Source organism: Equus caballus, chromosome 11 (genome assembly GCF_041296265.1).
Source record: "Equus caballus isolate H_3958 breed thoroughbred chromosome 11, TB-T2T, whole genome shotgun sequence".
Classification (NCBI taxonomy): domain Eukaryota; kingdom Metazoa; phylum Chordata; class Mammalia; order Perissodactyla; family Equidae; genus Equus; species Equus caballus.
In genome coordinates this window covers 14,757,017-14,774,617 of record NC_091694.1, presented here as the reverse complement: position 1 = coordinate 14,774,617, position 17,601 = coordinate 14,757,017, and the positions used below count along the sequence as shown (strand labels likewise).

Below are 17,601 nucleotides of genomic sequence, written 5' to 3'. Positions count from 1 at the left end.
CTCATGTGACCATTTTCCCACCTCCCTTTTGGAGTCCAAGTGTTATTTCCCTATAATTTTAAATTAAATCTTTCTATGCTTCTATAAGCTGACTCTAAAAGTTGAAAATCAATGTAGTATTTACTTCTTATGACTATGTAAATATTTTCCTCTGTGGTACCTATTCCGTTGCTAAAAGGGCGTTCTTAGCACTCCTATAATCTTTTTGTTTCTCATGGAGTCTAATCGCCTTTCATTTTCCCCCTTAGATTCTTAAACCAATTATCTAACGTATGAATCATTTTTCCCCCGCCCCGAGACCTCCCTCTGGGGAGTGCTCCATTCTCCTGCCCTCATTTGGACTCCTTGCTAGTGTCACCCTGGGTCAGAAGAATTCTCATTGCTTTCTTGAACCTCTTGTTTCCCGGATCCAAGGTTTTGGTTTTCTTGATTTGCTTCTTCATTTTGCTAGCGCGTATCTTAAAATACTTTGCTAAGAAAGGAGGCATGGGAAGGAGGCCCTTTCTGAGTCCTTACATGACTGAAAACGCATTTATTCTACATCTGATTGGCTGGATACAGACTCCTAGGCTGAAAATGATTTTTCCTCAAACTTTGGATTTCTTCCTCCATAATTCCCTAGTATTCCACGTTGTCAGAGAAAAGTCTGATACCGTGGAATTCTTGTTACTTTATAGGTTGTCTATTTTATCCTCTTTAGAAGTGCTCAGAGAGCTTCTTTTATCCTTGGCGTCTGGGAATTTTACAGTGATATATATGTCGGGTAGATCTTTTTCCATTTGTCCAGCTGACTTATTACGTTTGTTTACCAACTGTCCTCGTCATTCCACCCTTCCCCTCTGCCCCGTGTCCCTACCCTACAAGAACATAAGCTCCATCGGGATCAGCAGCTTTATTTTGTTCACAGCTATATTCAATATCTGACACACAGCAAGGTCTCAGTAATCATCTGCTGAATGAACGAATTTGTTCTACTAGGACTTGCAGTCTTGTGCTTCTCATCAGCTTGGGAAATTTTTCTTATATTAGTCTTTGATAATTTCCTTTCCTCTATCCTCTCTGTTCTTTCTGGAATGTCCATTGAGGGAATACCGGATACTCTATATTTCTTCTTTCAGATTTTTCATTTCCTTGTCTTTTTGTTTTTCACATTGAGAGAGTTCCTTGATTTTAACTTTTACGGCTTGCAATAAGTTTAAATTTTTTCCAGTCACTTTCTCTCAGATTATTTTTATTCCTAACATGCTGTTCACCACTTTGTAGATGCAGTATCTTCTAAAATTTCTCTCAGGACGTGACTTAGAGGCTTGTTTATTTTTTAAAGTTCTCTTTTTTCCCCCTCTGGAATCTATTTTTTCTGCTACACCTTGACCTCTACCGTTTACACTGCAGGCTTTCCTGACCCAGCTGGGCGTCCCTGGCTGTCTGCTCATACTCGGGAACAAGTCAGCCGACTAGTAGGTGCTGGAGAGCCCCGTGCATGTGTGGGGCTGCCCGACTGGCAGGTTTCGCTTTAGATCAGGGTTTCTCAATCACAGTCCTACTGACATGGTGGAGCTGGATGATACTTCTTGTGGGGGCTGTGCTTTGTGCTGTAGGATGTTTAGGCCTCCACCTATTAGATGCCGGCCCCACTTCCCACCTCTAAACGTGATGAACAAAAATGTCTCTCAGCATTGCTAATTATTTTTTGGGGTTTGGGGGTGGGCAAATTAACCCTGCTGAGAGCGCAACTTTGGAATGAGGATGTCAGGGAGCCAACCTTCCAGAAGTCCGGGGACTTGACTCAATTCTCTTCTGCCTACTCTAGTTCTCTGCAGACAGTTTATTCCATTGCTTCAGAGAATAAGCCTGTGTTCTTCCAGTTCTCTGGGTTTCCTACGCAGGTCTGCACACAGGGCTTCGGGAGGGTGACTGGCCCATACACAGATCTTCAGTCAATCCCTCTTTTCCTTCTCTCTTGCCCTCTATTGTATTTTGGAATCTCTGGGTTGGAGGCTCTTTGGGGTTCTACTGGTCACCTCTGCTGAAGAGCCCTCTAGAAGGAGTCAGGGCTGTGGCTCGCCTGGCTCTGGCTTCATCAGTTGATCCTCTTCCACCGTCTTTCTTTTTTTAAATTTATTAAATTAAATTAATTAATTTTGGTGGGGAAGATTGGCCCTGAGCTAACATCCGTGCCCATCTTCCTCTATTTTGTATGCGGGATGCCGCCACGGCATGGCTTGACGAGCAGTGTGTAGGTCAGCCCAGGATCCAAATCTGCAAACCCTGGGCTGCTGAAGCAGAGCACACAAACTTCACCACTACACCACCAGGCTGGCCCCCTCCACCTCCTTTCTGCATTCCGGAATCTGTTGAAATCTCATCAGCTAACTAACTTCTACCAAATTCTTTTCACTACTCTGAGTTTATTCCTTTATTACTATTTTCCTGGAGACTCTGTCATATTCAGTAAGTCCTCTTCCATTTTAAGTTTCATAGCTAACAGTTTAAGAGGGGATGTTAAAACTGGGAAAATTTGAGAGCTTTTGGAAAGGTTCTTGGTTCTTGGTCTACAGCTTGCCTGCCCACCTCCCTGCCCGTAGTTTCTGATTCCCTTGCTGAGAAGGTAACTGGCCGCTTCAGCTGGGCTGGCCCTTCGCTTTCAGTTTACGTAAGCTGAGTTCAGAAGGCGACTCTTGATGCACTTCGCTACAGGAGAAGGAGACACACAAACACCCTACAGATTCTCCTCAGAGGAAAATTCCTAGGCAGAGCATCAATTCTCCCACTTTGGTATTTAGAGTTCCTTGGAGTTTACTGGCTAATACAGATGCCCAGGCCCCACCCTAGCCAAGATCTACCCAATCGGAATATCTGGGATGGTCAACTTGCAGGCTGGTGGATGGGGGATGGTGAGTGATGAGTCTCAGGGGCTACAGAGTGGTGGCAGCCATCATAGGAAAGAAAACAAGCCGTTGAAAGGAAGAAAGTCATGGGCTTGAGAAGTGGGGCTGAGGTTCAGAAACAGAAGGCAAGGAGTTCACAGTACCTGAATATTACACAAAGTTGCTCAATGCTTTTATGTTATTAGAGGTTCAAAGAAAAAGTCTGTGGACTTAAAGTCTAGTTTGCCCACAGAAAAATAAAATGCTTATGATTTCAAAGATATAACAAACACAAACTAAGGAGAAAGTGCTTAAATCCTCCCTTCATGGTCTTCCCCTTACTCGACCCTACAGGACAGTCATTCTTACACTTCTGTAAACTTACCGAGAGCAAGACCTGTCTTACTATCTTTGTATGTGCCCAGTGGCGTTTAAGACAGCATCTTACATTCTGTAAGCATTTGATAAATGCATTTTTGAATTTTAAAAAATGACTTTAATTTTAAGCAGATCACAAACTTAGCAATTTCTCATTATTGAGTCTGTCCACTTGTCCTTGGCAATATATCATAATGCTAGAGACTTGATTTTTTTTTTTCCTTCTTCTTCTCCCCAAAGCCCCCCTGGTATTAGTTGTGTGTTCTGGTTGTGAGTGCCTCTGGTTGTGCTACGTGGGACGCCACCTCAGCGTGGCCTGATGAGCGGTGCCATGTCCATGCCAGGGATCCAAACCAGTGAAACCCTGGGCCACCGAAGTGGAGCGCGTGAACTCAACCACTCGGCCATGGGGCTGGCCTCATTGATTGTTTTTTTTTAAGGTTCTGGTTTTAAGGTTCAAATTTACCATAAACTGCATTGACTGATTCCTTAGGACAGTATCAAGAGTTTGAGGAGTTGAATTAATTCAGAACACTGAACACATGTGCTCACCTGCTAGCCTTGAATCCTTTCAATTTCTGTACAAAGAATGATTCAAGAACTTCTGCGCACTGGTAAAAAGGGGAGTCACTTGGATTGTAGTAACGACAGTTATCAAAAATTTTGGTCATATCTGCTACAAATTCCGTCAGCTTTTCATAATATCGTCTTTGTACTCTTTCTTCCATGGTGGCAAGGTCTTAAAAACACAAAATGTAAAACATTTTCAAAGTTTTAAGATTGTTCCGGTGTGAATGCTGCCCACAGTTTTCACTAACAAGAACATATATTTCCTGCCCAAGCAGTCCTGGAACCAAGCTGGTTCACCATTGGAGGCTACGTAGCAATTCGTAAAGGAAATAGGAGCACTTTTCCCAACTTTGTTTTTCCCTGGGGGTCTAAAACATAAATCTTGGCTCCTGTTAAGAAGGTTCTTTTACCTTCAGTTAACTACAGAGAACAGCTCCTTATTCAACTGGTTTGAAATACAGGAAACTACACCAACATGATCAATACATATCAAAGTATACAGTACATTTTCACATGCAAACAACTAATTAAGTATATTATATGTACAAAGAGAAGGAGGGAGTCCAGAGTTAAGAATATCTCCATGGTTTTGTGATCCTTTAATAACATCATTTTGTTTTCTTTCTTTTTATTGTTCCCTTATATTGGTGACAAGTGACACTGATTTACCACTTATGATGGTAATGATGTAAACTGTCTACTTAAATTTAAGGGAACAATATGAGCCGATATGAATAAAAATATTAGTATGTAACAGTCCAGGTGGTATGCAGAAATGACAAAAATCATCAGGGTGGCACACACGTAGCTGGTCTGGAATATACTGAGCTAACTCCACCTGAAATAGCATGCGGGCCCAGGAGAAAGCTGTGTTTGAAGAAAAATTCTATAAACAATTTTACATAAAAATCCAGGAGAGTAAAAGGCCTGTGATCTCAAATCAATCTAGGATTGATAGATAACACAATTCCAAACTAAATCTCAACAATTACTTTAGAATTTGAGAAAAGAATTTTAAGTTCATCCAGAAAATAAAAGTTCAAGAATATCTAAGAAACATTTGAAAAATAAAACTAATGGAAAGGGCTGGCCCGGTGGCACAGTGGTTAACTGGGCACGTTCTGCTCCACCAGCCCAGGGTTCGCCGGTTCAGATACCAGGTGTGGACATGGTATCACTTGTCAAGCCATGCTGTGGCAGGCATCCCACGTATAAAGTGGAGGAAGATGGGCACAGGTGTTAGCTCAGGGCCAGTCTTCCTCAGCAAAAAGAGGAGGATTGGCAGCAGATGTTAGCTCAGGGTTAATCTTCCTCAAACAAAACAAAACAAAACAAAAAAACCCCAACAACTAATGGGAAAGAACTTAATCTATCAGACATTAAAAAACAGTATAAAGCTGTGATAATGAAAAGTGTGGCATTATGCAGGACGACACAAACATTAATGGAATTCAAACTAGGAGCAGACCTAACTGCGTTTGGCATACGAATTTCACGTATGTCGAGGACATCATTTCCAATAAGCAGAGAAGGGAAGAATTCTTCAATAAATTGCCTACATACCTGAAGAAAAAATTCTACCTCACACTATACACCAAAATAATTCCAGGTGGATAAAAATTTAAGGTCAAAAATTAAACCCATAGAAAATACTAAAAGATATAACATTGTGAATGTAATTAATCACTGAATATAAAAGTATAAACATAGTTAAAACAGCACATTTTATGTTCTATATATTTTAACACACATACACAAGCACACGTGCACGTGCACACCGGTCTCTGACAGTTCCAGTTTACAAAGGCGGGGGGAAATGTGTCAACAAGAACAACTGCACAAATGCATCTCGCCTGATTCGAGTCCAAGTGAGACTTGCGCACATCTATTCTGCACAGACTACGTGAGCCGTACAGGGAAGAGCGAATGCTTCACACATCACACGACCGTGTTGTCGTCCTCACACTTGTGTTCTGAGGACTTACTGCCTGACTAATTTAACAAAGTACGCGAGCAGGGCTTGGACAGCCTGGGATTCCAACTTACTTAGGCTTCCCTGAGAAAAGAAAGCACTAGGAGAACATAGAGATGAGTGTTATACATCTAAAAGCACGACTCCAAAGGCAGAATTCATAAAAAGTAATAGATAACCCAAAATGTTAAAAACTATCATATGCCCAAAAAGAAGAATCACTATAAAACTTTTAAATGTCATTAGTATATAAACAGCCCTTAAGTAACACTGACAATAATATGAATATCCTAAGAGAAAAATGGGCAGAATACATAAATAGGAAATTCACATAGAAAAAGTTCAAACAGCACATTCATCACTGGTTATCAAAATCACACAAAACCAAAGAACTACTTTCCTTGTCCAAATTAGCAGAAATTAAAAATTATAACATCAGCCTATTAACAGAGGTTACCTCTGAGGGGGAGATGAGAGTGGCAGTAAACGTTACATTTTATTCTCCACACCTCTGTAATATCTGCATTTGTACACCAAACATATTATCGATTGACTGAGGAAGATTAGCCCTGAGCTAACATCTGCCGCCAATCCTTCTCTTTTTGCTGAGGAAGACTGGCCCTGAGCTAACATCCATGCCCATCTTCCTCTCTTTTATGTGGGACGCCTACCACAGCATCGCTTGACAAGTGGTATGTAGGTCTGCACCAGGATCAGAACCGAGGAACCCTGGCCACTGAAGCGGAGCACGTGAACCTGACCACTATGCCACCGGGCCGGCCCCCAAATATATTATTTTAAAATAAATACTTTCAAAGAATAAAATTTCCCCTCAAAAGACTGATAATACTCACTGTTTTCAAGAGTGCAGAGAGAAGGCTACAGATATACACTATTAGAGGAAACTGGTTCAGTTTGCTGAAGTACAATCAGAAAATAGTTTCAAAAGCCTAGGGGCGGGCCTGGTGGCGCAGAGGTTAAGTGCGCATATTCTGCTTTGGCAGCCTGGGGTTCACCGGTTCAGATCCCGGGTGCGGACATGGCACCGCTTGGCAAGCCATGCTGTAGGCGTCCCACATAGAAAGTAGAGGAAGATGGGCATGGATGTTAGCTCAGGGCCAGTCTTCCTCAGCAAAAAGAGGAGGATTGGGGGCAGTTAGCTCAGGGCTAATCTTCCTCAAAAAAAAAAAAAAACCTAAAAAGTACACACAACTTTTCACCCAGAAATTCTAATTCTAAGAATTTTTCTAAGAAAACAAACACAGGCAGGTGAACATACAAAGATGTTCACAGAAGTGTTGTTTATGGGGATGATTAAATTATCTTAATTTCATACAATTAAAAATGATGTAGGCTATACCACAGCTGATGTGAAAAAGGTACTGACGAGTTTACAGTGTTATAAAATATGGTAACTATAACCCTATTTCTGTTTAAGAAAATAAAAGCTGCTGATCTTGTTGGCTCCCTCAGACCTCCCAAAGAAGCAACTATTTTCAATTTAGGCTCTATCTCTCCAGACATTTTCTATGCATTTCTAAACACATTTATGCTCCCTTAGAAAATACGTAATTGTTCACTGCTTAAAACCTAGGTATTGTTCTGTAACTTTCATTTGTCTTTCGACAATGTGCCTTGGACGCTGGACATCTGTATTATCTTTATGTACATATCTACAAAAGATGATGTTTATCTTTGTGGTATTAAAAAATAAAAAAAGAAAAACAATCCAGCTCTTTAAGAATTTTCGTTAAATAAGTTAAGCTATATTCAATTTACAGACTATACAAAGCCATTAAAATCATGTTACTCAAGATTAACGACACAGGAAGATGTCTGCCAGACAGATCACTATATAATCTCAATTTTAACATTAACACACACATGAACACATCAAAACATATGAGATTCAGTGTGGAAAAGATGAAAGGTGCATTTTATCTTTCTTGTTTTTCCCCTTTATTTCCTACAATTAACTTGTGTTGTTTCTAGAAGCAGAATTATCTGTCTACTTAAACAAACACTCCCAGGTGCTTTCCAAAGGAGATATTTGTTTGTTTATTTTTCAAGGACAGTTTTAACTAAGTCCTCATTTCTCTCTTCTTCATGTTTCATTCTCTTCAAAGTTGCCAAACACAAACCCTTTCTATTTTTTTCAAAAAAATTTTTAATTGAGATATAACTGACAAAGAACATTGCATCAGTTTTAGTGTACGTGATTTGATATATGTATATATTGCAAAATGATCACCACAATAAGTTTAGTTAACGTTCATCACCACACAGTTACAATTTTTTTCCTTGTGATGAGAACTTTTAGGATCTACTCTCTTAGCAACTTTTAAATAGACAATAAAACCTTTTCCACTTAAAAAATGCTTAGCTGGCTTTTAGAATACTTCTTTTGTTAGATGGAGCTAATCCTTTGGCAATTTTGGAAGCTTTTATCTATGTTTTATTTTTTAATTAATTTTTTTGGTGAGGAAGACTGGCCCTGAGCTAACATCTGTTGCCAATCTTCGTCTTTTTGCTTGAGGAAGAGTGTTGCTGAGCTAACATCTGTGCCAGTCTTCCTCTATTTTCTATGTGGCATGCTGTTACAGCATTGCTCAATGAGTGCTGCGTAGGTATGCGCCTGGGATCCGACCCTATGAACCCAGGGCTGCCAGAGCGAATTGCATGAACTTAACCACTATGCTACCAGGCTGGCCCTATGTTTTAATTTTTTTTTTTTTCCTGAGGAAGATTACCCCTGAGCTAACATTTGTTGCCAATCTTCTGCCACTTTATATGTGGGTCGCTGCCACAGCATGGCTGTCCAGTGGTGTAGGTCCGTGCCCGGGATCCAAACCCACGAAGCCAAGCTGCCAAAGCAGAGTGCGCCAAACTTAACCACTACACCATGGGGCCAGCCCCTGTTTTAATTTTTACAATTCCTTTTGCAGATAAACTATTTTTAACATAATCATCTATAGCTGTTCATCTTAATACAATCACTTATAGCTGTTATTTATTACATTTTTTTATGGGAAATGAGGCTACAGTCTCTTGGATCTCTACCATGGGTCCATCAAATTTGCTCTCCTTCAGGAAAAGATGAGGAAGAGGAGACAGCGAAGCAGAAACTCAGAGAGACACATCCCGACTCATTCGATGATTTCATTCATTCTTTAAATAGCTGTATAATACTCTGCTTATATATCGTTTGATTTAGCTATTCCTTATTGATGGCTATTTATTTTATTTCCAGCATTTTTGCAATTATAAACAGTGCTGTGATGAATGACATATTTGTAAATCTTAAGAAATGAAATTGCTGGGTCCATGGGGTAGGCACATTAAAACTTTAATACACACTCTCAATTTACTGTACAAGTTACCTTGCCAATTTATACTCCCACCAGCCTTGCTCAACATATCCTCATGATTTATCAATTTTATGGATGATAAATGAAATATCTGCTGAGACTTCCAAAAAAACTCCATATTCAACTCAAGTACTTACCCATAGGTTCCTTAATAACACCGTAATAATCTGGTGCATCATTAGGATCCACTGGTTCAAGAAAAGGCCAGGCCATCTTATGGGCCTATGATGAAAAAAACCTCACATTATTGTCAGGTGGAAAAACTAATTTCATTTAAATTTCCTATTTGTGTTACTGTATCAATCAACCCTTAAACTCCAAAAGTCAGTTTTAAACTTGATAGATGAAATCATATGTAGATTATTTTTGCTCTATCACAAATTATCTCAGATGAGCATACTTTGTAATAATGGTCCTCAATGGGTGGTCTGAGGGTCTTGGTGTGGGGGCGTGGAGCACTAGCTTAGGAGTCAAGAAATCTATACTCTGGTCCCTGCATGACAACCTGTCAAATGACTGATGCTGGCTTTGCAATCACATCTGTAAAACTGGGGCGGCATGTCTTCAAAGTGTGGAATGGTTACCATCGCCAGCTAACGAGGTGGCAGAGATGTGCTGTCAAATGCTATTCAACCACAGAGTGAGACTGTTCTCTTTCCAGTTCTTTCAGTTCTTCTGATCGTGATTACAAGAGGACAAAGTGTCAGTCTAGCTGTCTTATGTCTTGACCCCAGCTCTAACATTGCTGGTCCTGTAAGCCATCCCCATCTCCTTTTCATTTTTAATAAGGGAGGGAAGGCTCTGGCTCAAAGCCTTCAACAAGCAGTGCATCTTACTAGAATTTAATCAAACTGCTTTTTAATCTATGGTGGTGAGATAAAAGTTAAAAATAAAATTTAGGTTAAAAAAGTGAGTCATTTTAAATACGAGTGTCAGATAAAGAACAGTTGAGCTAGTGTGTGGATACGGTAAACCTCATGACACTGGCATGCAAAGGACTGAAATCTGTGGAGCACTTCACTGGACTAGCTGGGAGTCAGTAAATAATCAGGTACTCTAAAATAGCAAAGTTCAAACCCAAGAAGTGTTTCCAAAGTCACGCTGGTTGGTTTCACCTTCAAACGTTGTGCACAGAGCGGCTGCTCACCTGTAAAGAACGTAGCACCCTCTTCAAACCCTCATAGTCTTTCTCTGTTAGTGGCGTGAGCACTGTCATGGCATCCTCTGTTGACTGGCACTGTGGACAGACATACTCATCAATGAGCTCTGCCTCACTTTGCAAGATGCCAACGCAGCGCCCATGGTACCAATTCTGACACCGATCACAGCCAATATAAAATCTGCAAGATCCGAAATGGAAATGTGAGTTCAAAACAGTTGGGATCACATTACTTATAATTTACTTTTAAAAAGTAATAAAACATGCACCTGAAAATATTCTAACTCTGGGATATAAAACAGTTTTAGTATTATAATTATTTTAATACTTTTGAAGATTGACAGCAACATGTTAATTTAGTATTTCTAATGTTAAGGACAAGCATTAAAAGTTTAATAACACTGTGTAATATTGGAAAACCAATATGAAGAAAAATGTAAAATATTTAATTAACTTTAAAGCTCAAAACAAAAAACCAAAAATCTTTCAACTAGTACTGTATCAAATGGGAAGCGGATATTGGCCACCCAACCAGGAGTTCAAAATCCTACGAGCTAATAACAGAGTCTCAGAGCTTGTACTCAAATTAGTGTTTTTCTAACCTTCAATAAAGCACCATTTCAAACACTCATAAAGTCCAAACAAGTCAGGCTATTTTAATCTCATTAATCTCTACGTTACATATTGAAGAATCAAGTCTACCATTAAACCACATTTTTCCTAATGCATCTCAAACATTCACTATGAAACAACATAAATTTTGAAGGGAGGTAAAGAGAGAAGAAGAGAAAAAAAATTGGAAAGGAATTTGTAATGTAAGTGTATAATATATGCAGAAAAATATCTTGCTTTTTATTTTAAAATAAAGAAGTAACCAGTCAGAGCAGTTTGGCTTCCTAAATTATTACATATGATGCTCTTATCAGAACTCACTGTGACTCATCATAAGGTGTTCTGCAGATACAGTACAATTCCTCACTGCTGCCCTCTTGTGCCCGTTTACAATCATTACAGATGTACACATCCATTTTCTTAGCCTCCTTTTCTGTGATGCCAACACATTCTCCATGATACCAGTTAGTACAAAGATCACAGCCAATATAGAACCTAAAAGCATTCACAATGAAAATGACAATGTAATTGTCATTTTGAGCTGCATGGTACTTAAATCTCTCTTCCCTGCTCTGATTCACTTTCTTATAGGATAACTTTCTGCAATGAGTCAACTAGACATCCTGAATCCAGCCATTCTACTCCTGGCAAACTACAGCATCGGACACTGTATCAAGTGTGGAAACATAAAGTCACTCACATCGATTTCAACAAAAACACTGTTTAGTGAAATATGGGTCTTTAAAAACATACTGGAATTTGAAAAAAATAAACAACACACTGATGGTAATGTCTCCCTCTTAATGAATGTGTGTAAAACTGTAACAGGCACAAAAACCAAAGCCAAAGAATCAAAGACTTACATCTGTCAAACCTATGCCACAGAAGCCATTTCAAAATCAGGGCTATTTCTTAGATAGGTTTGAAAATGTATCTCACAGTTTAAATTTGAAAACAAAGCAAAGCGCAAACACCAAGGAGAAGTTACACTACAAGGAACATGCAGGCCAGCCAGGTGTAGAGGATAAATAAAAGGTCAAAATATGACGTGAAGAAGAAAACCAAGAAGGGTACATGTAGGCATTCATTTTCTACCAAACTTTCTAAATAAACATTGGAATTGAATCTAATTATAACAGATCATGACGTGGGCCAGTGCTTCAGTTAACATAAGGTGTGTGACAATGTGGAGAGTGGTGAGGTTAATTAACTGGTAAGGAACTACTTCAATTCAAAACCAGGGATGTGCAGTGTCGAGGGTGATATAATAGTTATCCAAAACAGTGAAACTTTCTACAGTGCTGGGCAAGGTGGGGCTGCATGAGTGTGTGACTGTGGGTGCTCACATATAGTTAACCCTCAAGGCTTTTGGAATATAAGATCCCAAATGACAAAATGAGAAGTATCTCTACAGCCAATACCTAGTGCATCTCCAAGTGTTGACAGGTGCTGTGTAGGAACGCAGGAACCACGGGGAACCAGCCCGCCGTGCTAATACCACTGGCTCTACCAAGGTGCTTCCTGATAGATTCGCCTACCGGAACGGAAGCAGTTCTCAAGCTTCCAACTGAGCTGCTTTACGAACATCAAGGAATACCACACGATTGTGTGGTTTATCCTACCACCAGTAACTTTTTCTTTTGAACAATGACTCTTGCATGATTTTCACTGCCACAGGTGGGGGCCTTTCAGGTGCTTTGTATGTTGCCTTCACCAGATGGTGGGCTGCATGTTCTGGAAGTAAGCTCAGGACTTGAATTTCAAGTTTTAGTCACTGTCACCAGATTTCCAAACCAGCCTAATTTGGTACAAGAGATTACAAAATACTCCCTAAAAAACACTAACTCATCCCAACTAGAACAGGGAGTAAATGAACCTGGCACACTGAAATGTTAACGACAAACTCAAAAATATGAAATATCCACAAAATAATGAGGCACTCTCAATAGAATGAGCACACGTACATATGTGCCTCATTTTACGCAACTCAGGTATTACACAAAAGTTGTGTGTGAAATGAATTTCTGTGATCTGAGTATTTTAAATGGGCCAAAGAAGCCTTGTTATTTAAAGAAATTCCATAAGCAGATCTTTTGTGAAGAAAGTAAATCATGTTCTATAAATCATTTACAATATTTTGCTTAAAGGGAGGCACACTTGTATTAGACTCAGGGAAAAATCAACTAATGAGGTTCCACTTTCTACATTATATATAATTTCCATTAAATACAGACAATGAAAAGTGAAGATGCCTAAACTGATGTGTGTTTAATTCCACACACAGCTGTATCTACCAACAAAAAGTTTTGCTCTCGCACTTGAAAGAGATTCTAATGTGAATAGCACCATCAACACAGCTGCAATGTTGCAACTTAAACGCCACTGAAGAGACCACGATTTTATTTTATAAATTGATTAGGCATCTACTTAAGATAGAATTGAGCATTCCTAATTCTACGTGATCATATTTTTTAGCACAATCAAAATAAACATTCTAGTACTGCAAAAATACTGTGGTTAAAAATTTTTTTAATTGTAATTAATTTTGGCTTTAAAAAGCTGGCCTACATTTAAATGCTCAAAATGGAAGCTAAATACTTAGTTGAATGATAATGATAAAAAAAAGAAATTACATTTATGGATTAGGGTCTTTAAAATCTTGTATATATTACCAAATACAAGTCACAACTGTCAAAAACAGCTTCTAGCTGCCGTGCTCATAAAATTTTTGAGTGTCATACTTGAGGAATGGGTGAAAGGAACACTTTTTGTATTTTTCTGACTTTTGTTCCCAATAAGGAAGTGGTAAGTTTGGCAAAAATAATATTAAGTTACAGTACTCTAATACAAAAAACATAGGATTGCTTAGAATTAAACAATAAAAAAACAAAATCACTCAAACTCAAAACCTTTTGACCATTCATATTCAGTTGCTAGGATTTAATGTGAACAGATTCCAGAAAGGATACTCTCAACTTTGGGCAGTGACGGTTAATACACCTCCTCTCCAGACAGCACTACTGATTGATTTGGAGTTAATCCAGAGAGAAGAGGAGAAAGCAAAGGAGCAACAGAAAGCTTGCTTTTGACAGAAAAGAATATGATGAAGGACAAACACGAATCATGAACGCATGAAATAAAATTTTACTTTTCTAGTGTCAAGAATATCAGATGCAAGACTATAGATGAAATATTATCTTACTTTTAACTATTTTCATTTACATTGCTACCAATATACTCATTTTCTTCAAAACTGGAAATTTAACAGCTAAACTTTTAAGAAAATAAACTAGAGCTCTGAAAGATCTACTCACTTAGATTCGTCATAAGGCGTCTTACAGATACAGTAAAGCTTTGTGTCTTTCTTAGTTTCCTTTGAGGTAGTAGAGATCATTTTCTTCTTCTTGCACTTGGAGCTTGAGTCTCTTTCCTCTTCTCGCTTCCTCTTCTGGGAAGCTGCAGGCAGCGTGGCCGTGGCCGTGGCCGTGGCCAGCGGGCCCGAGTGCTGTGGGGGAGGAGGAGGTGGAGGCGGAGGTGAAGGCGGAGGGGCTGGAGGTGCAGGTGGCGCTGCAGGGGGGGTGGCAGCTACTGCTGTGGCCTGCACCATGTCTTTTTCTTTCTTAATTTTCAGGTCTCTCTTGAGCTCCTCCTGTTGTCAATTAAAGACAATATGAGTCTGTCATTTGACTTATGTAAATGCACGATCTGGGCAGAGGATATTACAATACCTCCCCCCTTGTCAAAATGGCTCCACGGTTCAGCCTAATGTGAGAGTTTTCCTAATTCCAAACCAGACTGCTCTTACTATACCTTAAACCCAATTAAAACAACTAGAAATAGAAAATGAAGATTACAAAACAACTAGAAAGCTGCTAGTTATCTTCAAAGGAGATGTGACAGAAAGATGACCAAATGTCTAAAAAGAACGTCCCCTCCCAGCCTGCCCTTGTCGTGGTGATTTCAGGTGCTGCTCAGGATGACTTCAACGGTCCTCACTCACCGGCTGCTTTCTTCTGGCCGCTCTCCTTCTGTGTCCTTAGAGTGAGACCGAGCATGAACTGAACATCATACTGAAATGTGGTCTGACCAGCCCAGAGCAGAATGGGAGACAGCCTGGCCTTCTTGCATAATAATGCTCCTATGTCTAGAATTTAAGACTGTGGGGAGAGCTATTTTCTCAATACAGATTTTGCCATAAATTAAGATACTTACTTTTTTCCACATGAAATACTTTATAGACACGTTTCTGCTACCTAGTGCTACAACTTACTGTTAGAAATGATGATTAAAGCGAACTGTATTCCCCTAGAGAAAAACCATTGTGATTGGCACCTATGAACAAACAGTGTAAACAAACCACAGCCAAGACCAAGGCCTTAAATATCACAAACATTCTCACAAGGAAGCCTGAATGGTCCTGGTTTAATGACTTTATTTTCTCTATCTAGAGTCTAGATAGTCTTGCAAGTGAGAAGACAAGTTCTGTAGACTATTCAATAGTGTTTCTCCGTTTAACAAGAAAATCTGAACTTTTTCCTCAGGAAGAAAGTAAATCTCGAGTTTCATTTTCCTAATTAATATGTGTTTATAACATAATGAGAAGGATTTTAGGAAAATCAAGATCATGAGGACTGTATACTGGGTACACACTTTGATCCTCCCTTTAAGAACATACCAACGACAGTTAAACACAAAAAAGAGAGGCGGGTGGCTGGCCCCATGGCCGAGTGGTTAAGTTCATGCGTTCCGCGGCAGGTTGCCCAGTGTTTCTTTGGTTCAAATCCTGGGTGCGGACATGGCACTGCTCATTTAAACCACGCTGAGGCAGCATCCCACATGCCACAACTAGAAGGACCCACAACGAAGAATACACAACTATGTACCGGGGGGCTTTAGGGAGAAAGAGGAAAAAAAAATAAAATCTTTAAAAAAAAAAAAAAGGGGCCGGCCCTGTGGCCGAGGGGTTAAGTTCACGTGCTCTGCATCAGTGGCCCAGAGTTTCACCCGTTTGGATCCTGGGCACAGACACGGCCCTGCTCGTCAGGCCACACTGAGGCAGCGCCCCACATGCCACAACTAGAGTCACTCACAACTAGAATACACAACAATGTACGGCTGGAGGGGGCCTTTGGGGAGAAGAAGAAGGGGGAAAAAACAAACATTGGCAACAGATGTTAGCACAGGTGCCAATCTTAAGGAAAAAAAGAGAAAACTGAAAACACACAGTCACACTTGAACAAGATATAAATATTTCTATGGAGCAGAAACACAACACGGAAAGGGGCAAAAGCTGCAGGTCTCCAGGGCTCCAGATGCAGAGCTAGAAAGTGGTGGCCCCACAACAGTAACAGTTTCTGTGGGAGAAAGGGACTCATGCTTCGTGTGAGCCGGGCAACAGGAGCAGGCTCCCTGCCTGACGTTAAGGCTGGCTGGGCTACACGGGGCTTCAAGAGAGGAAACAGGAACAAAACCCCCCTCACTTAAAATACCAAATGCAAAACACGGAATGTGAAAAAAGACAACCAACAAAATCAATAACTGAATCTGAATTCACTCCAAATGAAATTAACTGTATAGAACAATTTGACAAAAACTTTATAACATATATGTTTGAGATATTCAAAGAGATAAATGAAGGTCTAAGTTCTATTAGAAAATGAGTAAGAAATTTTTCAAAAAGACAAGCAGAAGGGGAGGGAGGAAGGATGAAGAGGTGGAACACAGGATATTCTTAGGGCAGTGAAACTATACTGCATGATGCTGTAACGATTAGATTCTGTATTTTGTATGTAACGTGGATGTAGGACACTATGCATTTGTCAAACATCTAGAACTGTATTACAACACAAGAGTGAAACAATGTAAACTACGGACTTTAGTTAGTAACAATGTATCAATATGGCTCATAGATTGTAACAAATGTGCCAATGCAAGATGTTAAAAATAAGGGAAACTGTGTGGGGGAATATATGAGAACTCTACTTTTCTGCATAATTTTTCTAGAAATGTAAAACTAATCTAAAAAATAAAGTCTGTTAAAAAAAAGACAAGCAGAAATGACAACACATAGATATAAAGGACTAATCACATATCTTGAAAATAAAAAATAAAGTCATCATTAAGAATTATTTTTAAAACATGCTAGCATACATACATTTGAATGTTGTTCAAAGCAAATTATCTTAGCAATAAATTATACGACTTAAAATAATGCTGAACATTTTCTTAAAGTTTAATTTTCCTTTCTCATTACATAAGTAATACACTGTCAAAAAGAACAGATAACTGTACAATTTTATAGTAGTAATGACATTTTTTAACTAGCTGTGTAGTGTATTGAATGCAGAAAAATGTTCAGTATACGTTATCTCCAGAGCGATTCTGTTTTTGTATAAAATGTGTTTGTATATGAATACATACATTAAAAATAATATATATAAGACATATTCTAAAATTATTTTTAAATGATAATCTTTGGGGGGGTTGGATTTACAGATTATTTTTATTTGTTGGCCAAGGTAATTGCTTTGCAAGACATCTGAAAGCACATGTCCAATTTATTTATTTATATGTAAAAGACACACACTACAAATATTTCCTCACTCTGCAGAATATGAATGGGAACAGTATGTGACACACCTTAAATGTTAAATAAATACTTGTTAAGTGAATTGA

General features: G+C 39.2%; 1 protein-coding gene across 35 annotated transcripts in view; it reads right to left on the bottom strand.

The window, feature by feature from the left end:
- BPTF (bromodomain PHD finger transcription factor) overlaps positions 1–17,601 on the bottom strand; it is a 148,791-nt gene that overhangs the window by 2,476 nt on the left and 128,714 nt on the right. For 20 of the 35 annotated variants that reach the window (XM_023652183.2, XM_023652184.2, XM_070227019.1 and 17 more), the window contains 5 exons: positions 14,241–14,575; positions 11,248–11,421; positions 10,303–10,495; positions 9,293–9,377; positions 3,798–3,984 (listed from right to left, as the gene is read on the bottom strand). In XM_023652183.2, coding sequence (XP_023507951.2) covers positions 3,798–3,984; positions 9,293–9,377; positions 10,303–10,495; positions 11,248–11,421; positions 14,241–14,575 — 974 coding nt within the window. The remainder of the gene's footprint in view (positions 1–3,797; positions 3,985–9,292; positions 9,378–10,302; positions 10,496–11,247; positions 11,422–14,240; positions 14,576–17,601) is intronic. The other 15 variants (XM_070227021.1, XM_023652187.2, XM_070227032.1 and 12 more) reach the window with 1 other exon arrangement.